Here is a 19,858-nt window from a genome sequence, read left to right as displayed (position 1 = left end):
AGTGTAAAAAAAAAAATATTCACATGTGTAAAAATTTTTTTTTTTAAATTCCTAAAATAAAAAAAATATATATATAGTTCCCATAAATACATTTCTTTATCTAAACAAAAAAAACAATAAAAGTACACATATTTAGTATTGCCGCATCCGTAATGACCCGACCTATAAAACTGTCCCACTTGTTAACCCCTTCAGTGAACACCATAACAAAAAAAAACGAGGCAAAAAACAACGCTTTATTGTCATACTGCCAAACAAAAAGTGGAATAACACGCGATCAAAAAGACGGATATAAATAACCATGGTACCGCCGAAAACGTCATCTTGTCCCGAAAAAAAAAAAGCCGCCATACATCATCATCAGCGAAAAAATTAAAAAAGTTATAGTCCTCAGAATAAAGTGATGCAAAAATAATTATTTTTTCTATAAAATAGTTTTTATCGTATAAAAGCGCCAAAACATAAAAAAATGATATAAATGAGGTATCGGTGTAATCGTACTGACCCGAAGAATAACACTACTCTATCCATTTTACCAAACGCGGAATGGTATAAACGCCCCCCAAAAGAAATTCATGAATAGCTGGTTTTTGGTCATTCTGCCTCACAAAAATCGGAATAAAAAGCGATCAAAAAATGTCACGTGCCCCAAAATGTAACCAATAAAAACGTCAAATCGTCCCGCAAAAAAACAAGACCACACATGACTCTGTGGACCAAAATATGGAAAAATTATAGCTCTCAAAATGTGATAACGCAAAAAATATTTTTTGCAATAAAAAGCGTCTTTTAGTGTGTGACGGCTTCCAATCATAAAAATCCGCTAAAAAACCCGCTATAAAAGTAAATCAAACCCCCCTTCATCACCCCCTTAGTTAGGGAAAAATTTAAAAAAGTATTTATTTCCATTTTCCCATTAGGGTTAGGGTTAGGGCTAGGGTTAGGGTTGGGGCTAGGGTTAAGACTACAGTTAGGGTTGGGGCTAAAGTTAGGGTTAGGGTTGTGGCTAAAATTAGGGTTCGGATTACATTTACGGTTGGGAATAGTGTTGGGATTAGGGTTAGGGGTGTGTCAGGGTTAGGGGTATGGTTAGGGTTACCGTTGGGATTAGGGTTAGGGGTGTGTTTGGATTAGGGTTTCAGTTATAATTGGGGGTTTCCACTTTTTAGGCACATCAAGGGCTCTCCAAACGCGACATGGCGTCCGATCTCAATTCCAGCCAATTATGCGTTGCAAAAGTAAAGCAGTGCTCCTTCCCTTCCGAGCTCTCCCGCATGCCCAAACAGGGGTTTACCCCAACATATGGGGTATCAGCATACTCAGGACACATTGGACAACAAGTTTTGCGGTCCAATTTCTCCTGTTACCCTTGGAAAAATACAAAACTAGGGGCTAAAAAATAATTGTTGTGGAAAAGAAGGATTTTTTATTTTCATGGCTCTGCGTTATAAACTGTAGTGAAACACTTGGGGGTTCAAAGTTATCACAACACAGCTAGATAAGTTCCTTGGGAAGTCTAGTTTCCAATATGGGGTCACTTGTGGGGGATTTCTACTGTCTACATTACATCAGGGGCTCTGCAAATGCAACGTGACGCCTGCAGACCAATCCATCTAAGTCTGCATTCCAAATGGCGCTCCTTCCCTTCCGAGCTCTCCCATGCACCCAAACGGTGGTTCTCCCTGACATATGGGGTATCAGCGTACTCAGGACAAATTGTACAACAATTTTTGGGGTCCAATTTCTTCTCTTACCCTTGGGAAAATAAAAAATTGGGGGCGAAAAGATCATTTTTGTGAAAAAATATGATTTTTTATTTTTACGGCTCTGCATTATATACTTCTGTGAAGCACTTGGTGGGTCAAAGTGCTCAGCACACATTTAGATAAGTTCCTTAGGGGGTCTACTTTCCAAAATGGTGTCACTTGTAGGGGGTTTCAATGTTTAGGCACATCAGGGGCTCTACAAACACAACATGGCGTCCCATCTCCATTCCAGTCAATTTTGCATTGAAAAGTCAAATGGCGCTCCTTCCCTTCCGAGCTCTGCCATGCGCCCAAACAGTGGTTTACCCCCACATATGGGGTATCGGCATACTCAGGACAAATTGTACAACAATTTATGTGGTCCATTTTCTCCTGTTACCCTTGGTAAAATAAAACAAATTGGAGCTGAAGAAATTTTTTTGTGAAAAAAGTTAAATGTTCATTTTTATTTAAACATTCCAAAAACTCCTGTGAAACACCTGAAGGGTTAATAAACTTCTTGAATGTGGTTTTGAGCACCCTGAGGGGTGCAGTTTTTAGAATGGTGTCACACTTGGTTATTTTCTATCATATAGACCCGTCGAAATGACTTCCAATGAGATGTCATCCATAAAAAAAATGGTGTTGTAAAAATGAGAAATTGCTGGTCAACTTTTAACCCTTATAACTCCATAACAAAAAAAATTTTAGTTCCAAAATTGTGCTGATGTAAAGTAGACATGTGGAAAATGTTACTTATTAACTATTTTGTGTGACATATCTCTGTGATTTAGTTGCATAAAAATTCAAATTTGGAAAATTGCTAAATTTTCAAAATTTTCGCCAAATTTCTGGTTTTTTCACAAATAAATGCAGGTAATTTCAAATAAATGTTACAGCTATCATGAAGTACAATATGTCATGAGACAACATTGTCGGAATCACCGGGATCCGTTGAAGCGTTCCAGAGTTATAACCTCATAAAGGGACAGTGGTCAGAATTGTAAAAATTGGCTCTGTCATTAACGTGCAAACCACCCTTGGGGGTAAAGGGGTTAATATATGGAGGACTATAGGGAGTGTATTATACTATATGGAGGACTGTGGTGCACATTATAATATATGGAAGACTATGGGCTGCATATTCAGATTGTTTTTGCCGGAGCAAAAATCCTTGTTCTCAGCAGCACATCGCCGGTGTAAACTGTAGATGTGCTGCTGATAACATGATACTGTATGGTGATCGGTTAGTGATCTATTAGTGATGGTTCTGTCCCATCATTATTCCTCATTTGGTGGAAAGAGGCCGGGAAACAAGCATTGAACAACTTCAGTATTGTCGATCAAACTCATTTAGTGGCCTGAATTCAGTGCATGTAAATACAACCGAAATGCTTTTGTGTGATGTGCAATGTGTTAGCATTTGGGGCCCCATTTTAAACTTTGCCTAAAACCGGCCCTGCCTACAAGTGTACAAAGATATTATACAGTCACCATGTGACAAGTGGGCCTGTGTAACTTCAAATGTCAGGGCTGAATTTTAGTCCCAGTCTGGCTCTGTCTATGATATTCTTTCCTATTGCTTCTACCTGAGCAGCACTTAAAGAGTATTGCCTGATTTGAGGTGGCTTAGCTCCTGGTTTCAAGTTAATCATTACCGGAGGAACTGACATATGTCCGCTATCAGTTTTGGACTTTGCCCATAGCACGTCTGGGACCTGTGCCAGTGACTTATCATCTTCAGGTGGGGAAGGGGAGTCTGGTATATGCAAGCATGCCAGTACTTTACAGAGAGTGGATTCTGGAATCCCAGCTGACAGCTTAATTGTACCATCAGGTTCGTACATGATGTGTGCTTGCATTGCTTGGAGTATGTCAGAACCTAGCAAATTAACAGGTGATTTGTCACTGATCAGTAGCCTTGTGAGACATGTGGTCAACTAATCGGAGGGACAGAGGTTTAGTCAATTTCCATTATTGGATCAGTCCCTCATAATATATATAGTATATAGGGTGTCATCTGATATTCTCGAACATGTCTGATGATTTGACATGTTCCTGGCAGATAACTGTTGTGGCTGCCCCCGTATCCACCAGGAATGGGATTTATCTACCTTCTGGGATATGTACTGGGACTACCCCTTGTGGGCTTGGGTGTGAGGGTGCCCTAAAGGGGTAGATGGTGTGGTGTAGTGACCCCTGTGGCAGCTAGGGGGCGCTGTGTGTGCTCCTTGGGATATGCATTGAGGCATATCTGTTGTGATAATGGTAGTAAAACAGTGACTGGCAGTGTTGTGAATGGCCGATATGTGTCGCAGAGGGAGTCTGCGTGGTAAGTCTGTTGCAATGTTGTTCTTGGACCTGTAGTCCCTCAAGAGTTTGTATAGTTGTAAGGGAGATTTACTAGGCTAGTTGTGTGAGATGCGTGGGACAAACTAGCCACACATCCACACTCCCACCTGTGGGAGTGGTTTGTACTATATAATGTGACTGAGGTCTGGTCACATGGGGCTCTGAGTGTGGATCTGAATGGTCTGTGATGGAAGGTCCTGGAGAGAGCCCCATGTGTTGGGAGTGGCGGCTCCCTGGAGAGCACATGGCGGGGGCTCTGGACCTCGCACAGACCAGGCTGTGGAACAGATGGAGATCCGTGTTGTACTGACCGGGGTCAGAGTGAGAATGTCGGAAGGATGCCTCTGGTGAAGAGAGCTATCCGAGAACCTGTGCAGCAATGGCAGGTAACGAATGGACCAGTGGCGGACACTGACAGCTTTGGGCCCCTGTGCAAGAAATGTGTCTGGGCCCTCCTCCCTGCCCAGCATCATACCTCCCAAGTTTTGAAGATAGGAAAGAGGGAAAAAGTGTGCGGCGCGCGTTGCGCGCCCCGGCAAATTTGAGGCCACGCCTCTGGCCACACCCATTCATAACTAGTCACACCCATATCCACGTCCCAACCACATCCATTTAGCACTGCTGATCACACTGTTTTATAAAGAATAATTATAAACAAAAAAATATGGCCACACAGTGCTCCATACTGTATATTGGCTGCACATGATGCTCCATACTGTATATTGACCGCACATGATGCTCCATAGTGTATAATGACCGCACATGATGCTCCATAGTGTATAATGGCCGCACATGATGCTCCATAGTGTTTAAAAGTTTAAAATGGGGCTCCAAATGCTAGCATATTGCACATCATACAGAAGCATTTCGGTTGTATTTACCTGCGCTGATCTCAGGCCACTAAACGAGTGTGATCGACAATACTGAAGTCATGGACGCTTGTTTCCCTGCCTCTTTCCACCATCTGAGAAAGAATGAAGGGGACAGAATGATCACTAATAGATCACTACAGATCACCATACAGCATCATGTTATCATCAGCACATCTACAGTTTACAGCGGCGATGTGCTGCTGAGAACAAGGATTTTTATTCCAGCATAAACAATCCAATCACCCAATGAATATGCAGCATTTTGCTTGTTTAGTATAATACACCCCATAGTCCACTTATAGTATTATACACTTCCCATAGTCCTCCATATAGTATTATACACTTCCCATAGTCCTCCATATAGTATACAGCACTGACCACAGTAGTATACAGCACTGACCACAGTAGTGTACAGCAGAGCCCACAGTAGTGTACAGCACAGGCCACAGTAGTGTACAGCACAGGCCACAGTAGTATACAGCAGAGCCCACAGTAGTATACAGCAGAGCCCACAGTAGTATACAGCAGAGCCCACAGTAGTATACAGCAGAGCCCACAGTAACAGCACAGGGCTCAGTAGTATACAGCACTGCCCACAGTAGTATACAGCAGAGCCAACAGTAGTATACAGCAGAGCCCACAGTAGTATACAGCACAGCCCACAGTAGTATACAGCAGAGCCCACAGTAGTATACAGCAGAGCCCACAGTAGTATACAGCAGAGCCCACAGTAACAGCACAGGGCTCAGTAGTATACAGCACTGCCCACAGTAGTATACAGCAGAGCCCACAGTAGTATACAGCAGAGCCCACAGTAACAGCACAGGGCTCAGTAGTATACAGCACTGCCCACAGTAGTATACAGCAGAGCCCACAGTAGTATACAGCAGAGCCCACAGTAGTATACAGCAGAGCCCACAGTAACCAGTAACAGCACAGGGCTCAGTAGTATACAGCACTGCCCAGCCAACAGTAGTATACAGCAGAACCCACAATAGTATACAGCATGCCCATCCCCTCTCCTCTCCTGAGAATGGCCCCACAGTCCAGTAAAAAAAAACAAAAAACACAAGCTCCTCACCTCTCCACACGTGCCCACGCTGCTCCCTGCTCCTGTGTCAGTGGCTGCCGCTGCTCTGCCTGGGACACAGTGAGTGCGCGCGCACCTGATGTGTCAGAGGCAGAGCGGGGAATGATGGGAGAGGGGGCGTCGTCAGGTGACACTCTCTTCTCCATCATTGCATTGAACTGTACTGGCAGACGCCGGTATAGTTCAATGCGGCGGGGGAGTTGGCGCTGGCGGCAGGCGGGCCCCCCTGCCTCACAGGGGCCCCATAGCGGCTGCGTGGCTTGCCGCTAGCTGGGGGCCCCTGGGGGAGTGGGGGCCCCAGGCAGCTGCCTGGTCTGCCTGCCCCTAACGCCGGCCCTGCCTGCAAGGGCCCCCCTGTTGTGAACTCTGTTTTCAGGCTCCCTCTTGTGGTCACTGGTGGTATGGTGCGACTTTTGCTTTGGGCTCCCCCTGGTGGCTTTGTTTGTTATCCTGCTGGTCTCTGGCTATCAGCTGGTTCGTTATCCTCTGGGAGGTTCCTATATAGCTCTGTTTTGCTTTCACTTGTTGCCGGCTGTCGATGTAATCAGTGCTACTCAGATTCCTTCTGACTACCTTGCTCCCATTTCATCCAGGACAAGCTAAGTTTTGTTTGCTCATTTTTTGATCAGCAGTGTTTATCATGTTTTCTTGTCCGGCTTGCTAAAATGTGATTCCCTCGCTTGCTGGATGCTCTAGTGGACTGAGTTTCTCCCCACACACCATTAGTTGGTGCGTGGGTTCTTGAAATCTCAGGATGGATATTTTGTAAGGGTTTTTATTGATCGCATAGACCCCTGCTCTATTTTCTGCTTTCTAGTACTAGTGGGCCTCTTTTGCTGAATCTGATTTCATCCCTACGTATGTGCCTTCTTCTTACTTCACCGTTAATATTTGTTGGGGGCTTCTATATCTTTGGGGATTATTTCTCTGGAGGCAAGCGAGGTCTTTCTTTCTCTTTAGGGGTAGCTAGTTCCTCAGGCTGGCTCGAGACGTCTAGGAATTTTTTAGGCACGTTCACCGGCTACCTCTAGTTGTGTTGGATAGGTTCAGATTTGCGATCAGTCCAGTTACCATCTCCCTAGAGCTTGTCCTTAGTTTATTCACTTGCTGGTCTATTCGTGATCCTCAGCCACTAAGGATCATAACAGTACAGCCGGCCTATAAAGTGTTAATTGCATGGCAGAAGCAGGAGAAAAGAAGCCTTGAGAATTTTTTTTTTTTTTTTTTTGCCGTGTGTCTAGCTGCTGTGGCTAGCTTCTCTCCTCCTCTTAATCTTGGTGTGGCTCTGAGTTCAGCTGCTGACATGGATGTCCAGAGCTTGGCTTCCAGTCTGGATCATCTTGCTGCTAGGGTTCAAAGTATTCAGGATTTTGTTGTTCACAGTCCTATGTCAGAGCCTAGAATACCTATTCCGGAGTTGTTTTCTGGAGATAGATCTAGGTTCCTGAATTTTAGGAACAATTGTAAGTTGTTTCTTTCTTTGAAACCTCGTTCCTCTGGTGATGCCGTTCAGCAAGTTAAGATTATCATTTCCTTTTTGCGCGGTGACCCTCAAGATTGGGCCTTCGCATTGGCGCCAGGGGATCCTGCATTGCTTAGTGTAGATGCGTTTTTTCTAGCCCTTGGATTGCTCTATGAGGAACCTAATCTTGAGAACCAGGCTGAAAAAACATTATTGGCCCTCTCGCAGGGGCAAGATGAAGCAGAGGTGTACTGCCAGAAATTTTGGAAATGGTCGGTGCTTACTCAGTGGAATGAGTGTGCCCTGGCTGCAAATTTCAGAGAAGGTCTTTCTGAAGCCATTAAGAATGTCATGGTGGGGTTCCCTACGCCTGCAGGTCTGAATGAGTCAATGACTCTGGCCATTCAGATTGATCGGCGTTTGCAGGAGCGCAAAGCTGCGCACCATTTGGCGGTGTCTTCTGAACAGACACCTGAGTCTATGCAATGTGATAGAATTCTGACCAGAAGTGAACGGCAAAATTATAGACGGCAAAATGGGTTGTGCTTTTACTGTGGTGACTCAGCTCATGTTATCTCAGCATGCTCTAAGCGCAAAAAAAAGGTTGATAAATCTGTCACCATTGGTACTTTACAGCCTAAGTTCAATTTGTCTGTTACCCTGATTTGTTCCCTGTCATCTTACCCGGTTAATGCTTTTGTAGATTCAGGTGCCGCCCTGAGTCTGATGGATTGGTCATTTGCCAGGCGCTGTGGTTTTGATTTGGAGCCTTTAAAATTCCCTATTCCACTAAGGGGAATTGATTCTACACCATTGGCTACGAATAGACCTCAGTACTGGACACAAGTGACCATGTGCATGACTCCTGTTCATCAGGAGGTGATTCGCTTTCTTGTACTGCATAATTTGCATGATGTTGTCGTGTTGGGTCTACCATGGTTGCAGACTCATAATCCAGTCCTGGATTGGAAAGCTATGTCGGTGTCAAGTTGGGGTTGTCAGGGAATTCATGGTGACGCTCCTGTGGTGTCAATTGCTTCGTCCACTCCTTCTGAAGTCCTTACGTTTTTGTCAGACTACCAGGATGTATTTGAGGAGCCCAAACTCAATTCTCTACCTCCTCATAGGGACTGTGATTGTGCTTTAAATTTGATTCCTGGTAGTAAGTTTCCTAAGGGACGACTTTTCAATTTATCTGTGCCGGAGCATGCTGCCATGCGGAGTTATATAAAGGAGTCTTTAGAGAAGGGACATATTCGCCCGTCCTCATCCCCTCTTGGTGCAGGATTCTTTTTTGTGGCTAAAAAGGATGGTTCCCTGAGACCCTGTATTGATTATCGCCTTTTGAACAAAATCACGGTCAAATTTCAGTATCCTTTGCCATTGTTAACTGATTTGTTTGCTCGCATTAGGGGGTCTAGTTTGTTCACCAAGATAGATCTTCATGGTGCGTATAACCTTGTGCGTATAAAACAGGGTGATGAATGGAAAACTGCATTTAATACGCCTGAAGGCCATTTTGAGTACTTGGTGATGCCTTTTGGACTTTCTAATGCTCCTTCAGTCTTTCAGTCCTTTATGCATGACATCTTCCGTGAATATCTGGATAAGTTTATGATTGTGTATCTGGATGATATTCTGTTTTTTTCGGATGATTGGGAGTCTCATGTTAAGCAGGTCAGGATGGTCTTTCAGGTCCTGCGTGACAATGCTTTATTTGTGAAGGGCTCAAAATGTCTTTTTGGAGTCCAGAAGATTTCTTTTTTGGGTTTCATTTTTTCTCCTTCTACTATTGAGATGGACCCAGTCAAGGTTCAGGATATTCATGACTGGACGCAGCCTACATCTGTTAAGAGTCTTCAGAAGTTCTTGGGTTTTGCTAATTTTTACCGTCGCTTCATAGCTAATTTTTCTGGCATTGTTAAGCCTTTGACGGATTTGACCAAGAAGGGTTCTGATGTGACTAATTGGTCTTCTGCGGCTGTGGAGGCCTTTCGGGAGCTGAAGCGTCGGTTTTCTTCGGCTCCGGTCTTGTGTCAGCCAGATGTCTCACTTCCCTTCCAGGTGGAGGTTGATGCTTCCGAGATTGGAGCGGGGGCTGTTTTGTCGCAGAGAAGCCCCGATGGCTCTGTGATGAAGCCATGTGCTTTCTTTTCAAGAAAGTTTTCGCCTGCCGAGCGGAATTATGATGTCGGTAATTGGGAGCTGTTGGCTATGAAGTGGGCATTTGAGGAGTGGCGACATTGGCTCGAGGGAGCTAAACATCGTGTGGTGGTCTTGAATGATCACAAGAATTTGATTTATCTCGAGTCGGCCAAGCGGCTGAATCCCAGACAGGCTCGTTGGTCGTTGTTTTTCTCTCGTTTTGATTTCATGGTCTCGTACCTGCCGGGTTCGAAGAATGTGAAGGCTGATGCTCTTTCTAGGAGTTTTGTGCCTGACTCTCCTGGAGATTCAGAGCCGGCTGGTATCCTTAGAGAAGGGGTGATTTTGTCTGCCATCTCCCCAGATTTGCGACGTGTGCTGCAAGAGTTTCAGGCGGATAGACCTGACCGCTGTCCACCGGAGAGACTGTTTGTCCCGGATAGATGGACCAACAGAGTCATCTCTGAGGTTCATTCTTCGGTGTTGGCGGGCCATCCTGGAATATTTGGTACCAGAGACTTGGTGGCCAGGTCTTTTTGGTGGCCTTCCTTGTCGCGGGATGTGCGTTCCTTTGTGCAGTCTTGTGGAATTTGTGCTCGGGCGAAGCCTTGCTGTTCTCGTGCCAGTGGTTTGCTGTTACCTTTGCCTGTCCCGAAGAGGCCTTGGACGCACATTTCCATGGATTTTATTTCAGATCTCCCTGTCTCTCAGAGAATGTCTGTCATCTGGGTGGTGTGTGATCGTTTTTCTAAGATGGTCCATTTGGTGCCCTTGCCTAAGTTGCCTTCCTCCTCCGAGTTGGTTCCACTGTTTTTTCAAAATGTGGTTCGTTTGCACGGGATTCCTGAGAACATTGTTTCTGACAGAGGATCCCAGTTTGTGTCTAGATTTTGGCGGACCTTTTGTGCTAAGTTGGGCATTGAATTTTCTTTTTCGTCGGCCTTCCATCCTCAGACGAATGGCCAAACCGAGCGAACTAATCAGACCTTGGAGACTTATTTAAGATGTTTTGTTTCTGCTGACCAGGATGACTGGGTTACTTTTTTGCCGTTGGCCGAGTTTGCCCTTAATAATCGGGCTAGTTCTGCTACTTTGGTTTCTCCTTTTTTTTGCAAAACGGGGTTTCATCCTCGTTTTTCCTCGGGTCAGGTGGAGCCTTCTGACTGTCCTGGAGTGGATGTTGTGGTGGATAGGTTGCATCAGATTTGGAATCATGTGGTGGACAATTTGAAGTTGTCACAAGAGAAGGCTCAGCTCTTTGCCAACCGCCGTCGCTGTGTGGGTCCCCGACTTCGCGTTGGGGACTTGGTGTGGTTGTCTTCTCGCTTCGTTCCTATGAAGGTCTCCTCTCCTAAGTTCAAGCCTCGGTTTATCGGTCCTTATAAGATTCTGGAAGTCCTTGGCCCTGTGTCATTCCATCTGGACCTCCCGGCATCATTTGCTATTCATAATGTGTTCCATCGCTCGTTGTTGCAGAGGTATGTGGTACCTGTGGTTCCTCCGGTTGAGCCTCCTGCCCCGGTGCTGGTTGAGGGAGAATTGGAATACGTGGTGGAGAAGATCTTGGATTCTCGTGTTTCTAGACGGAGGCTCCAGTATTTGGTCAAGTGGAAGGGCTATGGTCAGGAGGATAATTCTTGGGTTGTCGCCTCTGATGTTCATGCGGCCGATTTGGTTCGTGCCTTCCATGTGGCTCATCCTGATCGCCCTGGGGGTTTTCATGAGGGTTCGGTGACCCCTCCTTAAGGGGGGTGTACTGTTGTGAACTCTGTTTTCAGGCTCCCTCTTGTGGTCACTGGTGGTATGGTGTGACTTTTGCTTTGGGCTCCCCCTGGTGGCTTTGTTTGTTATCCTGCTGGTCTCTGGCTATCAGCTGGTTCGTTATCCTCTGGGAGGTTCCTATATAGCTCTGTTTTGCTTTCACTTGTTGCCAGCTGTCGATGTAATCAGTGCTACTCAGATTCCTTCTGACTACCTTGCTCCCAGTTCATCCAGGACAAGCTAAGTTTTGTTTGCTCATTTTTTGATCAGCAGTGTTTATCATGTTTTCTTGTCCGGCTTGCTAAAATGTGATTCCCTCGCTTGCTGGATGCTCTAGTGGACTGAGTTTCTCCCCACACACCATTAGTTGGTGCGTGGGTTCTTGAAATCTCAGGATGGATATTTTGTAAGGGTTTTTATTGATCGCATAGACCCCTGCTCTATTTTCTGCTTTCTAGTACTAGTGGGCCTCTTTTGCTGAATCTGATTTCATCCCTACGTATGTGCCTTCTTCTTACTTCACCGTTAATATTTGTTGGGGGCTTCTATATCTTTGGGGATTATTTCTCTGGAGGCAAGCGAGGTCTTTCTTTCTCTTTAGGGGTAGCTAGTTCCTCAGGCTGGCTCGAGACGTCTAGGAATTTTTTAGGCACGTTCACCGGCTACCTCTAGTTGTGTTGGATAGGTTCAGATTTGCGATCAGTCCAGTTACCATCTCCCTAGAGCTTGTCCTTAGTTTATTCACTTGCTGGTCTATTCGTGATCCTCAGCCACTAAGGATCATAACACCCCCCTCCACCTCTGGGCCCCGGTGCGGCTGCACCGGTTGAACCGGCGGTAGGTCCGCCCCTGGAATGGAGATTGGTGTTGTACTGACCGGGGTCAGAGTAAAGGAAAGACTGAGTGTGAACGTCTGAAGGATGCCTCTGGTGAAGAGAGGTATCTGAGAACCTGTGCGGCACCAACAGGTAACGGGAAGGAACCGTGTTGTACTGACTGGGGTCAGAGTGAAAGACATTGTGTATGGGGCACCTCTGAGGCCAAGAGGTGTCCAGGAACCCATGAAGGTTGCCAATGGGAAACGGTCTGACAACCGTGTGTAATGCTGACCGGGGTCAGAGACGAACTGTGGTGAAGTTGAATACGTCCAAATGGTATTCAAACTGTTACTAAGTTCCTGTGGATGTGGTTTATGTTGTGAGAAATAAACCTAAAAGACTCTGTGTTTTTGATAGAAAACCGTGCCTGAGTGTGTTAATTCCGTGCCAAGCTAGTGTCCCCCAAGACACGTAGTAGGCGCTATGCTACAATGGCTACGGGGTTGCCTGTTTCCTATTGTGGGTTTTGGGTTGGAACGTCCGTCTTGGGCTGGTACTCTTTTCTGGGTGCTCTGAAACGACGGCTGATGTTCCCCTTTCTCCCACAGTTATAGCACTCAATCTGTCGTCGGTCTTTCTTCACAGAATTAGTCCTGTGACCGTCCTGAACATCATTGGAAGCATAATGTATCTGTATTGGCTTTATCTTCTGATCTAGTTCAACCCCTTTTGCCTCCCGCACCAATTCTTCTATTGGGCATGTTCTCCAGTCGGGCTTAGCTGCCTGTACCTTTTGTCTGAGCTGTGGTTTAAGCCCTGCTATAAATGCCCCATAGAAAAGCTTCATAGCTATGTCTCCCATTCCCTCATAACCCAAATCTGCGTGTCTCAGTTTCAGGTTCCCCCTGAAATGTTCTACTGTGTCATTGGGGCCCTGTACTATGTCCAAAAGGGAAATTGTGGGTTCCCCTACCCTCGCCTGGCACCATGTATGTAGACCTTTTAGAAAGTGCCCCCCTGATTCTACGGTCCTGACATACTGTGCTCCCAACTCCCGCTCTAAAAGATGTGATCTCCCTGCCCTAGTTATTGCCTCCAGAGCTGACTCCATTCTTCCGTCCCCAATTTTCCCCCTTAAGATGGACTCTAAGTCCGCCCATGTACATGTGTAGGTATTGTTCAGTCCCATCATCCATCTATAGAAAGCCATTGGTAAGTCAAATGGGTCTGGGGCGTCCTTGATTAGTGTCATATGGTCTTTTGGGCTCCATGGATTGTAATACGAAACAGCCGTCATAGTAGTCATGGGTGCAGTTGGGCGCCTAGGGGTAGATGTTGTTGCGCCTGCAGTGCCGTTTGCGTCCATAGTCTGGAGAGTGGTAGGTTGATACTCTCCATCATCTAGTGTGACTAAACTTTCTTCTGGTGTAATTGTCTCATTGTACCCACAGTGTATTTGTGAATCATTTAATGTTAAGGTATCGTCACACTCAGCGACGCTGCAGCGATATAGACAACGAGCCGATCACTGCAGCGTCGCTGTTTAAGTCGCTGTAGAGATGTCAAACACAGCAGCTCCAGAACTATTCAGGAGCGATCCAGTGATGTAACGGTGATGCACTTATCGTTCTCACAGGTCGTTAGCTCCATGTTTAACATTGCTGGCATCGTTGCTTTTGCTGTCAAACACGACGATACACGCCGACCTGATGACCAAATAAAGTTCTGGACTTCTAGCTCCGACCAGCAATATCACAGCGGGATCCAGATCGGTGCTGCGTGTCAAACACAACGATATCGCTATCCAGGATGCTGCAACATCACGGATCGTTGTCGTTCTCGTTGTGTTTAGCTTTATTGGGAAAAACTGTGCTTTTCATTCAAAAATAAGGAAATTTCTAAGTGACCCTAAACTTTTAAACAGTAGTGTGTGTGTGTGTGTGTGTGTATATATATATATATATATATACAGTATATATATATATATATATATATATATATATATATATATATATATATATGTATATATATATATATATATAAATTTTTTCAGAGTCAGCTCAATATATCCTGTTATGATCCTAGTGGGAAAGGATCTCTTGTATTCCTGCTAGGTTTGCAAAACTAAAAACCAGCTCTAGGGAGGTGGTAACTAGGCTGACCGCATACCTAATCCTAACACACAACTAGAAGTAGCCGGTGATCGTACCTAAACAATTCCTAGACGTCTCAAGCCAGCCGGAGAACTAACTACCCCTAGAGGGAAAAGAAGACCTCACTTGCCTCTAGGGAAATTAACCCCAAGATATAGGAAGCCCCCAACAAATAATAACGGTGAGGTAAGAGGAAAACACAAACCTAGAGATGAAAATCAGATTCAGCAAAGTGAGGCCCACTAAGACTAGATAGCTGAAAATAGGAAGTGGACTATGCGGTCAGCAGAAAACCCTGTAAAACATCCACGCTGGATATTCAAGAACCCCCACACCGACTAACAGTGTGAGGGGAGAATATCAGCACCCCTAGAGCTACCAGCAAGCAAGAAAATCACATTTTGGCAAGCTGGACAAAAAAAAACATGAATAAGACAAATGATCCAAAGTATGCAAACAACACTTAGCTTCTCTTGCTAGAGACAGATGGCAGGAATCAGGAAGAAACAGATCTGTTACCAGCATCGCCTGCAGATTGAGTAAGCCGCGTCTGGTGTCCAAAGCAGACATTGCAGGAGCACATCCCAGAGATGGGACACACCATTTGCAGAATTCCTAATATGACAAAATTGCAGAAAACCAGAGCAGATGAAATCCCTTTAACCCCTTTCTGACCTCGAACGGGATAGTACATCCGAGGTCAGAACACCCGCTTTGATGTGGCCTCCGGCGGTGAGCCCGCATCAAAGCCTGTTCAAAACAGCTGACATGTGCTCGCAATAGCAGGGGGTGGATTCACGATCCACCCGCCACTAGTAACTAGTTAAATGCTACTGTCAAACGCTGACAGCGGCATTTAACTAGCGCCTCCAGCCGTCAGGCCTAAAATGCGTGCATTCCTGTCCCCCGTTACGTGATCGAGGGTCAGCGATGCATCGGCATGACAACCAGAGGTCTATTGAAGACCTCTATGGTTGTTGATGCCTGATTGCTGTGAGCACCACCCTGTGCTCAGCACTCATGGCAATGCAGTAAATCTACTACATAGGAGCAATCTGAGCATCGCCCCTATGTAGCAGAGCCGATCAGGCTTTGCTAGCTTCTAGCCTCCCATGGAGGCTATTGAAGCATGGCAAAAGTAAAAAAAAAATGTTTTAAAAAAATATGAAAAAAAAAATAAAAGTTTTAAGGTGCCTTTCGCCCCATTCAAAATAAAACAAAAAAAATCAAATATACACATATTTCGTATCGCCGTGTTCAGAATCGCCCAATCTATCAATAAAAAAATGAAACTGAAAGCTAAACGGCGTAGCGAGAAAAAAATTGAAACGTCAGAATTACGATTTTTTTTTGTCACTTCGACATTGCATTAAAATGCAATAATGGGCGATCAAAAGAACATATCTGCACAAAAATGGGATCATTAAAAACGTCAGCTCAGCACACAAAAAATAAGCCATCATCCAACCCTAGATCACGAAAATTGGAGACGCTACAGGTATCGGAAAAGTGCGCAATTTTTTTTTAATTTTTTTTTTAGCTAAATTTGGAAAAAAATGTTACCATTTAGATAAAAAAATAACCTAGACATGTTTGGTGTCTATGAACTCATAATGACCTGGAAAATCATAATGGCAGGTCAGTTTTAGCATTTAGTGAACCTAGCAAAAAAAGCCAAACAAAAAAACAAGTGTGGGATTGCACTTTTTTGCAATTTCACCACACTTGGAATTTTTTTCCAGTTTTCTAGTACACGACATGCTAAACCCAATAATGTTGTTCAAAAGTGCAACGCGTCCTGCAAAAAAATAAGCCCTCACATGGCCATATTGACGGAAAAATAAGAAAAAAGTATGGCTCTGGGAAGGAGGAGAGTGAAAAACGAAAACGTAAAACAAAAAAAAGCTGGGGTCATGAAGGGGTTAAAATGACTCCATTTTGTAAATTATAACCCTCAATAAATTATAGGAATAGTGACTATTTTGACTCCACTTGCAGTTTCCAGATATTAGCACGCGCAGTGAATGTTGGAAAGTGAAAATTGCAAATATCCCAAGTTATTACCCAACACATAGTGCCCAGATTGTGCTCCAGGAGATACACATGCCATAAAATAAGTGATTTCTTCTCACTATAGTAATGCCAAAAGCATGGATGCTTCATGTGGCTTGAGCACAGTCTAGTAAACTGTAAACTGTCATTTTCTTGGGGAATAATTCAATAATTTTAGATAACTTGCCATTTTTACAGACCGTTTAAGTAGAAATGGTCAAAAATATAGAATTCAAGGATATTTTATTCTAAAATAATAATTGGTTTTATTCTTGGCAGATAACTGTACCAGGAGATCAGCAGGACAGCTGACAGCTTCAATGTTTAAATCAGATAATCTTGAGATCCCACAGGATACAATTGAAGTGAATGCCATTACTCCAAATATACCATCATCCCTTCACAGCAAACATCTGTCATCTGATCCTGTGGAACAGATCCTGTCTTCTGATTCATTACCGACTACTAAGGAAAATCAAAATCACAAAATAAGCATTAAAAAACGAACTGCTCCTAAAGCAATGAAGACATTTTCATTTTCAGAATATGGAAATAGTTTTCCCCTAGAAAAGTCCTTTCCAAACAACAAAGCCTTCACAAAGCAGACAATAGAATTTCTTGTTCCAAGTGTGGGAGATGTTTTAACCAGAAATCAGATTTTGTCAGTCACCAGAGAATTCACACAGAGAAGAAGCCATTTTCATGTTCAGAATGTGGAAAATGTTTTATTCGGAAAGCGCAGCTTGTTACCCACCAAAGAACTCACACAGGAGAGAAGCCTTTTTCTTGTTCAGAATGTGGGAAATGTTTTACAGATAAAAAAGTTCTTATCAGACATCATATGTCTCACACAGGGGAGAAGTCTTTTTCCTGTTCAGAATGTGGGAAATGTTTTAACCAGAAAGCGCATCTTGTTAGCCACCAGAAAACCCACAAAGGAGAGAAGCCTTTTTCTTATTCAGAATGTGGGAAATGTTTTAACCAGAAAGTGTATCTTGTTAGCCACCAGAAAACCCACACAGGAGAGAAGCCTTTTTCTTGTTCAGAATGTGGGAAATGTTTTACAAATAAAAATGTTCTTATCAGACATCATAGATCTCACACAGGGGAGAAGCCTTCTTCCTGTTCAGAATGTGGGAAATGTTTTAACAGCAAAGCAAATCTTGCTAGCCACCAGAAAACCCACACAGGGGAGAAGCCTTTTTCATGTGCAGAATGTGGGAAATGTTTTAACAGCAAAGCAAATCTTGCTAGCCACCATAAAACCCACACAGGGGAGAAGCCTTTTTCCTGTTTAGAATGTGGGAAATGTTTTCTAGATAAATTAATTCTTGTCAGACATCACAGATCTCACACAGGAGAGAAGCCTTTTTCCTGTTCAGAATGTGGGAAATGTTTTAACCACAAATCGAATCTTGTTAGCCACCAGAAAACCCACACAGGGGAGAAGCCTTTTTCCTGCTCAGAATGTGGGAAATGTTTTAACCACAAATCGAATCTTGTTAGCCACCAGAAAACCCACACATGGGAGAAGCCTTTTTCATGTGCAGAATGTGGGAAATGTTTTAACCAAAAAGCACATCTTGTTACCCACCAGAAAACCCACACAGGGGAGAAGCCTTTTTCCTCCTCAGAATGTGGGAAATGTTTTAACCACAAATCGAATCTTGTTAGCCACCAGAAAACCCACACAGTGGAGAAGCCTTTTTCATGTCCAGAATGTGGGAAATGTTTTAACCAAAAAGCGCATTTTGTTAGCCACCAGAAAACCCACACAGGGGAGAAGCCTTTTTCATGTTCAGAATGTGGGGAATGTTTTAACCAAAAAGCGCATCTTGTTACCCACCAGAAAACCCACACAGGGGAGATGCCTTTTTCCTGCTCAGAATGTGGGAAATGTTTTAACCACAAATCGAATCTTGTTAGCCACCAGAAAACCCACACAGGGGAGAAGCCTTTTTCATGTTCAGAATGTGGGAAATGTTTTAACCAAAAAGCGCATCTTGTTACCCACCAGAAAACCCACACAGGGGAGAAGCCTTTTTCCTGCTCAGAATGTGGGAAATGTTTTAACCACAAATCGAATCTTGTTACCCACCAGAAAACCCACACAGGGGAGAAGCCTTTTTCCTGCTCAGAATGTGGGAAATGTTTTACCAGGAAAGCGCATCTTGTTAGCCACCAGAAAACCCACACAGGGGAGAAGCCTTTTTCATGTTCAGAATGTGGGAAATGTTTTACCAGGAAAACTAATCTTGATAGCCACCAGAAAACCCACACAGGGGAGAAGCCTTTTTCCTGTTCAGAATGTGGAAAATGTTTTAGCAGGAAGACGAATCTTGATAGCCACCAGAAAACCCACACAGGGGAGAAGCCTTTTTCCTGCTCAGAATGTGGGAAATGTTTTACCAGGAAAGCGCATCTTGTTAGCCACCAGAAAACCCACACAGGGGAGAAGCCTTTTTCATGTTCAGAATGTGGGAAATGTTTTACCAGGAAAACGAATCTTGATAGCCACCAGAAAACCCACACAGGGGAGAAGCCTTTTTCCTGTTCAGAATGTGGAAAATGTTTTAGCAGGAAGACGAATCTTGATAGCCACCAGAAAACCCACACAGGGGAGAAGCCATTTTCATGTTCATAATGTGGAAAATGTTTTGTGAAGAAACCATCTGTTTCTAGCCACCAAAGAATTCACACAGGGGAGAAGCTTTTTTGTGTTCTTAATTGTGTTTACATAGTCACATACAAGTGCTTCTCACTAAATTAGAATATTATCAAAAAGTTAATTTATTTCAGTTCTTAAATGCAAAAAGTGTAACTCTTATATTATATAGAATCATTACAGAGTGATATATCTCAAGTTTTTATTTCTGTTGATGACTAGATCCTACAGCCAATGAAAACCCAAAAGACATTAAGTCAGTAAATTACAATAAAAACACCTGGAATGGCTTCCTAAACGTTTTAAAAAGGTCCCTTGGTCTGTTTCAGTAGGCTCCACAATCATGAGGAAGACGGCTGACTGGACATATCTAGAAGGCAGTCATTGACACACTCTAGAAGGAGGGTAAGCCACTGTAAAATATTAGTATTTCAAGTGCAGCGCCCCAGAGTCCTGGTCGTTGCAGTACTGTGGCTCCGCCGCTAAGGGGAGCTATGGTACGTCTGATGGCACTGAAGGAGTTCATCTGACCAGGTATCACAGACACCAATACATTTCACAGTCGGGCCACCAGGGGGAGCTAAGGGTTCTATTCACTAGGCCACTCCTCACAGACTGGTAAAAATGGGGGTCAGGCAGGAAGTTAGTTAGAGAAAGCTGACTGGGTTGGAACCAGGCAACACCTTGTGGCAGAGGGTGTTGCAGGGGAAGATTCGGTAGGGTCCCTGTCAGGGGTGGGATCC

At 44.2% G+C, this 19,858-nt stretch overlaps 1 protein-coding gene across 1 annotated transcript; it reads left to right on the top strand.

The window, feature by feature from the left end:
• Positions 1-3,492: 3,492 nt before the first annotated feature.
• On the top strand, positions 3,493-19,311 carry LOC143766812 (uncharacterized). The gene is made up of 2 exons (XM_077254777.1): positions 3,493-3,582; positions 16,730-19,311. The coding sequence occupies exon 2, from the start codon at positions 17,292-17,294 to the stop codon at positions 19,092-19,094; it is 1,803 nt and encodes a 600-aa protein (XP_077110892.1). The 5' UTR covers positions 3,493-3,582; positions 16,730-17,291; the 3' UTR covers positions 19,095-19,311.
• Positions 19,312-19,858: the final 547 nt, after the last annotated feature.

This window comes from Ranitomeya variabilis, chromosome 4 (genome assembly GCF_051348905.1).
Source record: "Ranitomeya variabilis isolate aRanVar5 chromosome 4, aRanVar5.hap1, whole genome shotgun sequence".
Lineage (NCBI taxonomy): Eukaryota > Metazoa > Chordata > Amphibia > Anura > Dendrobatidae > Ranitomeya > Ranitomeya variabilis.
The sequence above is the reverse complement of the archived record's forward strand: the minus strand, read 5'-3'. Positions and strand labels throughout refer to the sequence as shown.